General features: G+C 41.6%; 1 protein-coding gene across 1 annotated transcript in view; it reads right to left on the minus strand.

Moving 5' to 3' along the window:
* Positions 1 to 4,805: 4,805 nt before the first annotated feature.
* The window catches only part of LOC103089449 (zinc finger protein 79-like), a 33,155-nt gene continuing 29,216 nt past the window's right edge, over positions 4,806 to 8,744 (minus strand). Inside the window, exons 2-3 of the mRNA XM_007456807.1 lie at positions 5,221 to 5,587; positions 4,806 to 5,146 (exon numbers count right to left, since the gene is read on the minus strand). Coding sequence (XP_007456869.1) covers positions 4,806 to 5,146; positions 5,221 to 5,587 — 708 coding nt within the window. The remainder of the gene's footprint in view (positions 5,147 to 5,220; positions 5,588 to 8,744) is intronic.

Below are 8,744 nucleotides of genomic sequence, written 5' to 3' on the forward strand. Positions count from 1 at the left end.
GTATTGTCACTTCAGTCTGATCTCTGCACAAACTTTGCCCATTTGATTTTTTAAGAGTTCCATTCTGGTAGCTCCTCCCCAACTGTTTGTAAGCTAATTGGGCAGTAAAGGCACAAGTGAATCCAAAAGGTCCTCTGCCATCTGCTTCTAAAGTGCAGTTGCAGGTATTTGTCAACAGAGCTGAAGATTGACAGAAGACCCCCAAAGGGAGGAGGAGATCCTTGTCAGCATTTTTGTCCCCCCTCGCTCCCGAGGCACACCCAGCAAGGCAGCATTCACAGTCCTGTTGAGTAACTCTGGAAGGGTGTGAAGTGTAACGATCATGCTTAGTAAGTCCTGGAACCTCCTCTTGTTCCCGTGCGCCTTTCCCTGGGTGACCTGAGCAAGGCGGCAAATCTCTGCTGCAACCCAGCAATCACATTACAATTTGGCAGCTCTCCAAATCCTGCTTAAATTTTAAAAGCTAGCACAGCTGGGTTTAGTTTTACCTCTGTGCATGTGGGAGACAAGAGAAGTATTTATCTTCTGAAACTCAGATTTGTTTTAAAAATTTTATTTATTTTTTGGCTGCATTGGGTCTTGCTGCATGCGGGCTTTCTCTAGTTGTGTTGAGTAGGGACTACTCTTCATTGCGACGCGCGGGCTTCTCATTGCGATGGCTTCTCTTGTTGCAGAGCACTGTCTCTAGGCATGAGGGCTTCAGTAGTGTCTTGCAGGCTCTAGAGCTCAGGCTCAGTAGTTGTGGCGCATGGCTTAGCTGCTCCGTGGCATGTGGATCTTCCCGGACCAGGGCTTGAACCCATGTCCCCTGCATTGGCAGGCGGATTCTTAACCACTGCGCCACCAGGGAAGCCCCGAAACCTCAGATGTTAATTTAAATTGTATTACCAGGGTTTTGAGCTGGCAAGTAAGACAACCAGCAGAACGACAGTGGGTCAGGAGGGTGAGGGTTTTGTTCGTAGGATGTAGCCATCACCTTGAAGTCCAGACATCTCACGGGACTCCTTTGCAAGAGCAAGACATGACCTAAACAAGACATTATTATCAGACTGAAGAGAATTGGACTCCCTGCAGCTACAGGGAGAAGACAGAATCTTTTCTCCTCTTGCTGAGATTTCTTTCAGCAGCAAGGCCAAGTGCTGGAACGCTTCAGTCTACCTAAAGTAAAAGCTCCCAAATTTATAATACAGAAGGGAAAAGGCAGGATAGAATTACCAAGAAATGAAATATATTGTAGACACATTAATGATTTGCATTTGTATCTGCAAATATCTCTGGCCCCTCCCACACACACACAGTTGAGGTTTGGGGAATTTAAGGGATGTGGGCAGGGGTAGATGAAGCTGAACACTCCCTGGGCCTCAGTCTTCCATTTCCACCTGTAGCCTGAAGGGGGAGGGAGTGGCCAGGCTGCTCTCCTGGGTGCTGCTACTCCCCCATTCATGTACACACACACACACACACACACACACACACACACACACACACACACACACAGTCTGAGCTAGCTCAGGACTCTGAGACCTTCTCCCTCCTCTCTGAGCCCCCACCGCTGCCCTGCCACACAGTGACTGTTTAGAAGGTGGACAAGGGGTGGGGAAGAAGAAACCAGATGTTGCTGTTATAAGCCCTAGTTTTGGAAGGTAGGGGGGAAAAATGCTAAGAAATTCTTCTGAAATTCAAAGCCCAGGGACTCAGACTCACTAAAAACAACTAAGATTTAATTATTAGATTACAGAATGCTTTCACTACACAATAGCTTACCACCACATCAACAGGCTCCAGTATATGAACAATGGATTACAACTGGGAGAGTGCCAGGACTCAGACTCTATGTAAGATAAGTTTCTATAGAAACCTAAAGACAACAAGAGGCAAAAATAAGGACACCAGAGGACACTGAAGCCTCCAACACTTATGGCTACAGCAAACATTAAACACAGCCCAACTCCTAGTAGAGTAAATGAAACCTCACACTGAAGACCCATTTACCTCAGTTCCTATTACCCAACACAACATGTCCAGCTTTCAACAAAAAATTACAAGGCACGCCAAAAGGCAAGAGCACACTGTGGAGAGACCAAGCCAGCATCAGAACCAGATTAAGACAGGGTACAGATACTGGCATTTTCAGACAGAGAATTTAAAGTAACTATGATTAATACATTAAGAGCACTAGTGGAAACATGAGACAATGTGCAAGAACAGATGGGTAATGTTAGCAGAGATGGAGCCTCTGGAAAATATCAAAAAGAAATGCTAGGAAAAAAATACAGTGACAGAAATGAAGAAATCTTTCAGTGAGCTCATCAGTACACTCAACTTGGCCAAGGAAAGAATCAATGTCAACAGGTCAATAGAAATCTCCAGGCTGGGCTTCCGTGGAGGCGCAGTGGTTGAGAATCTGCCTGCCAATGCAAGGGACGTTCGAGCCCTGGTCTGGGAAGATCCCACATGCCGTGGAGCAACTGGGCCCATGAGCCACAATTACTGAGCCTGCGCGTCTGGAGCCTGTGCTCCGCAACAAGAGAGGCCGCGACAGTGAGAGGCCCACGCACCACAATGAAGAGTGGCCCCCACTTGCCACAACTAGAGAAAGCCCTCGCACAGAAACAAAGACCCAACACAGTCGTAAATAAATAAATAAATAAATAAATAATTTTTAAAAAAGAAAAAAGAAATCTCCAGGCTGAAATGCAAAAAGAAATAAAGGAGGAAAAACCCCAGAACATCCAAGAACTGTGGGCCAAAATTAAAGATGAAATACATATGTACTGAAAGACAAAGACAAAATCTTGAAAACAGCAAGAGAAGTATGACCTGTAAGATACAAAGAAACCCCAATAAGACTAACATCTGACTTCTCATCACAAACAATGGAGGTCATAAGAGGGATGACAGATTCAAAGAACAAATCGTTTTTATGGGGAAATTTCTAGCTTTGTACCTGTGCAGCACTAGAACATACCTAATCCTTGTGTCGTTAAAAGTTCAGTCTCCATCACTCTGGTCTAGAGCTGATATGGCACCCCATGGGACAACATAGTATTGTGGTTATTGGTACTACCTTTCCCCCTTACAGCTGTGATTTTGAGTTTTTTCTTATTTTCTGGCACCTAGGGATGACTCTTTGGTTCTTTAGAACTTGGCTCTGTGTGTATGTGTGTATGTATTGCTTAGCATTTATAGGAATATTTAATTGAAAAAGAATAAAAAGGAGATTTTTATAAAAAAATAAAAGAAATACATATGTACTTGGAATACCAGGAGAAGAAAGGGAAAACTGAGCAGAACAAATATTTGAAGTAATAATGACGGAGAACTTTCCAAAATGAATGACAAATACTAATTCTTATATACAAGAAACTCAGAGAATACCAAGCAGGATAAAACACAAATAAACTACTCCTAGGCATATATTCAACCTTAAAAAAAAAAAAAAAGACAAAGAGAAAATCTTGAAAGAAGCCAGAGAAATATAACACACCTATAGAGGAACAAGGATAAGAATCACAATGGACCTCACATCAGAAAACCTGCAAGCAAGCAAGAAGTGGAATGAAATATTCAAAGTGCTGAAAGAAAAACGCTCACCAGCTTAGAATTCTACATACAGTGAAATTATCCTTCAAAGGTAATGGAGAAATACTTTCTCAGACAAACAAAAACCAATGGAATTAACTGCTAGCAGACCTGTCCTTAAAAATGTTAAAAGAAGTTCTTCAGGCAGAAGAAAATTTATTTATGCAGAAACTTAGATCTATATTAAGACATTAAGAGTGTCAGTGAAGAAATTTTAGGAAGGTAAAATAAACATATTTTCTTATTCTTAAATCTCAAAGATAATTGCTTATTTAAAGCAATAATAATGACAACATAATTGGGTGATTGGGTGATAGCATATGTACAAGTGAAGCAAATGACAGCAATGCCACAAAGGATGGGAATACTCTGATATAAGGTACCTGCATTACATGTGAGGCAGTGTCGTTTTATTTAAAGGTGCACTTAGTTTAAAATACATATTGCAAGCTCTAAGGCAACCAATAAAATGTTTTTAAAAGACATATAACTAATGTACTACAAGAGATACAATGGAATCATAAAATGCTCAATTAAAACCAGATAAGGGGGCTTCCCTGGTGGCGCAGTGGTTGAGAGTCCGCCTGCCGATGCAGGGGACACCGGTTCGTGCCCCAGTCTGGGAAGATCCCACATGCCGCTGAGCGGCTGGGCCCGTGAGCCATGGCCACTGAGCCTGCGCGTCCAGAGCCTGTGCTCCGCAATGGGAGAGGCCACAACAGTGAGAGGCCCCCGTACCACAAGAAAAAAAAAAAAAAAAAAAAAAAAAACAGAGAAGGCAGAAAAAGATGGAAGAAAGGAAACAAAAATGCAAAGAATAGAAAACAGTAACAAACATTATGTTAAAAGTAAAGAGATGGAGAAAGATATGTCATGCTAACACTAATCAAAAGTAAGCTGACGTAGCTTTTATTAATTTCAGACAAAGCAGACTTCAGAACAGGGAGGGTACTATGGGATAAGAAGGGGCATTAAAGAATGATAAAAGGGCCAGTTCTCCAAGAACACCTAACAATCTAAATCTCTATGCACCTAACAAAACAGTGTCAGTATGGGAAACTTAAATTTAAAATATTATGTAATGTTTTACTTTATCCCAGGAATACAACATTCCTAGAGATTCTAATTGTAAGCAAGAGTCAGTGGCATGGGTAAGACACATATGACCGAAAAGTAAGAGTGGCTCATGCAAGGATGAAGTAGTCCACAAAACTGTAGTATCGTTAGGATGACTCTGAAGTGTGAAGCTGCTGATGTCTGATCAGGATTGAACTGTTACTAAATGTTTTTCCACATTTATCACATTTAAAGTGTTTCTCTCCAGTATGAAGTCTCTGATGTTGAATAAGGTAAGTGCTCTGGCTAAAAGCTTTACCACATTCACTACATTCATAAGGTTTCTCTCCAGTATGAATTCGATGATGTTTAGTAAGGGATGAGTTTTCAGGGAAGCCCTTCCCACATTCACTGCATGTATAGGGTTTTTCTCCAGTGTGAATCCTTTGGTGTTGTGTGAAGGTTGAGTGGGCACTGAATGCTTTTCCACATTCATTACAGTTAAAGGCTTTTCCCCAGTATGAGTCCTCTGGTGTTGGGTAAGGTGTGTATTTCGTCTAAATGCCTTTCCACAATCATTACACTTATAGGGTTTCACTGCAGTGTGAATTCTCTGATGTTGTGTGAGAGTTGAGATATCAGTGAAAGACTTCCAACAGTTAATACATTCATAGGGTTTCTCTCCACTGTGAATTCTTTGATGTTGAATAAAGGATGAGTAGTCACTGAAGGCTTTCCCACATTCATTACATTTATAAGGTTTCTCCCCAGTATGAATTCTCAGATGTTGAACAAGTGATGAATTTACAGTGAATGCTTTTCCACAAACTTTACATTTATAGGGTTTTTCTCCAGTATGAGTTCTCTGATGTTCAGTAAGAGATGAATTTTGGATCAATGCTTTTCCACAGTCATCACACTTATAAGGTTTCTCACCAGTATGAATTCTCTCATGACAAAAAAAGTTTGAACGGTCACTGAAATTTTTTCCACAGTCACTACAATTATAAATTTTCTTTTTAGAAGCTCTTTGACTTTTAATTGGAGATAAGTTCCATTTGACACTTTCCCCAAATGGATCAAATCTATGTAGTTTCTCTTCTGAATGAGTAACATTCCGTGGGATAAGTTTAGATCTTAGATCAAAACTTCTCTCAAGCTCATCAAAAGTATGCCCATTTTCCTCACAAGATATTTCTTCATGGCCAACTATTATTTGCTGAAAACCAGTGGTTTGGGCAAGAGATTTTTTTGAAATTTTGCCTATAGAGTGCTCCTTTTGCTTTTCTACCTTGGCCTCATATTCATAGGTTTCTTCAAATAAATACTCTTTGGACACATCCCCTCTGAGCCTTTCCATGATGACAGTGATGGAACTGCTCACTCAAAAGTATATTCTAATGGTCTTCTCTTTGGTATCTGCTCTGCTCTTCAAATATGAGGGGAGTAAAACATTTATAAAAACATATTTTCTGGGCTTCCCTGGTGGCGCAGTGGTTGGGAGTCTGCCTGCCGATGCAGGGGACACGGGTTCGTGCCCCGGTCCGGGAGGATCCCACATTCCGCGGAGCGGCTGCGCCCGTGGGCCATGGCCGCTGGGCCTTCGCGGCCGGAGCCTGTGCTCCGCAACGGGAGAGGCCACAACAGTGAGAGGCCCGCGTACCGCAAAAAAAAAAAAAAAAAAAAATCCTCGAGATTACAGGAACTGAACTCAGGAGAAAAAAATAACCTTACTAAAATTAGAATGCATATTTACAGTCTCATAATCTGGGAAAATAATAAGTCAATGGAGTAGAGATAAGTAGAGGCAGAAGTAGTAGGAAAGAAGTTGGCCCAATAGGCAATGTCACAAAGAGTCTGAAAGCTGAAAAAAATGTTTTAAAGATGTAAAAGTTTAACCTTCTCATTTAAAGATAAACAAGTTTAGAACTAGAGAGGTTATGTGATTATAACCTAAAGATTCAGAGGTTATTAATGAGATGGTCAGAAATAGAACTTAGGCTTTGTCCACTATACTACCACAGTAACCTGGAGACTAAACAGAGCTTAAATGAGAGAATGGACAGGTACCTAGTCAAAAGCCAAATAATGAAGGGGATGCACAGCAGTATTAGAAAATGTGCGACAGGGATTTCCCTGGTGGTCCAGCAGTTAAGACTCCACACTCCCAATGCAGGGCGCCTGGGTTCAATCCCTTGCTGGGGAACTAGATACCGCATGCCTCAACTAAGAGCCCCCATGCCGCAACTAAAAGAAAAAAAAAAACTCGCATGCTGCGATGAAGATCCCATCTGTCGCAACTAAGACCCGGCACAGCCAAATAAATAAATATTTTAAAAAAGAGAAAAAAGGGCTTCCCTGGCGGCGCAGTGGTTAAGAATCCACCTGCCAATGCAGGGGACACGGGTTCGGGCCCTGGTCCGGGAAGATCCCACATGCCACGGAGCAGCTAGGCCCATGCACCACAATTGCTGAGCCTGCGTTCTGGAGCCCGCGAGCCACAACCACTGAGCCCGCATGCCACAACTACTGAAGCCCACGTCCCTAGAGCCCGTGCTCTGCAACAAGAGAATCCGCTGCAATGAGAAGCCCACGCACCGCAACGAAGAACGGCCCCCGCTTGCCGCAACTAGAGAAAAACCGCAAGCCCACACGCAGCAACGAAGACCCAACGCAGACAAGAATAAATAAATAAAATAAATTTTAAAAAAAGAAAATGTGTGACAAGAAGAAATGGCAGAGTTACAGCAGATGGAGAGAAGCCACTGAGGAATGTAAAAACAGCACCTGATAAAGCAATGTACAAAGGAATAATAGCATTTATCCGTACACAAATTCATACCGGTGAGAAACCTTATATGTGTGATGACTGTGGAAAAGCATTTATCCAGAGTTCATCTCTTACTGAACATCAGAGAACTCATACTGGAGAAAAACGCTATAAATGTAAAGTTTGTGGAAAAGCATTCACTGTAAATTCATCACTTGTTCAACATCTGAGAATTCATACTGGGGAGAAACCTTATAAATGTTAAGGTTTCTCACTGTAGTAAAAACAAAAAACACATTTCCATGTCAAAAAAAAAAAAGAGAGAGAGAGAGAGAAGGTCCAAATCTGAACAGAATAGCAGAATTTAAGGCATTAAGGAGAGCTCCTTGGATAACATTTTAGAGATTCCACTCCTCCTAAACATTCACCCCTAAAGTGCACAGATTTATCCCTCATCTGAATAAGTGCCTCTGGAGACCTCAACATCTCACAGGATCTCCACAATTCTTTCCTGGGCGGAGACACATTTTAGAAACTGAGAATTCTGCTCATGGGAAAAGAAAATATGCAACAAAATCAAAACTGTCATCACGTAAATATTTTGAAAATTTTAAAGCAGCAGGACTATCAGTTTTTAAAAGCATATAATCTGAGTCTCCCAAAAGTCTGTGTCGAAGGACCAAGACTTACTGTCCTCCAGTCAACACAAAAAACAAGACACAAAACTAGAGAAGACACACACACAGCCTTAGAGGGAGGTGTTATCAGACTGGTTGAAAACAGAAGGGCAGTATGATAAGGTGATCTAAGATCACAGTCAACGTTTGGGTAGAATCACTAACTAGAGGCAACAGCATTTTCACCAATCATAAACATAAGAGATGTTCTGGTACAAAGAGAGGTAAGGCACTAGAGAACTGTTCCTTTTTCTTTTTCACAAATACAAACCTCTTGAGAATCCCAAACGAATGGTCACTTAAACTGTGGAAGCCAATACTTTGCTTTCTTAATTAAATCAAGATTTGTATACTCAAATAATTTTCAGCAAGTGTTAAGAATAGAAAATCTTGGAAAGGTGTAGATTACAGTGTATGGATAAATGCAAGTCCTTCACAAGTCCTCCAAAAAAACAATTGTTTCAAGTCAAATTTCGGGTCTTCAAGCAAACATTTTAGCAAAGGCTCACCGTCTAGTGGTCGCAGGCTGCAGTCCGGAGACTAAAATTTGGCCCACTGCACCAAATGTGCTGTCACAGCAAGGAAACTCTGGCTTGGTTTAGTTTCCCTTTAAGCAGTTCTCTTCTTGACATTCCTTTCTCCTTCCACCTCCGCTCTTC

This window comes from Lipotes vexillifer, unplaced genomic scaffold, assembly GCF_000442215.2.
Source record: "Lipotes vexillifer unplaced genomic scaffold, Lipotes_vexillifer_v1.1 scaffold299, whole genome shotgun sequence".
NCBI lineage: Eukaryota > Metazoa > Chordata > Mammalia > Artiodactyla > Lipotidae > Lipotes > Lipotes vexillifer.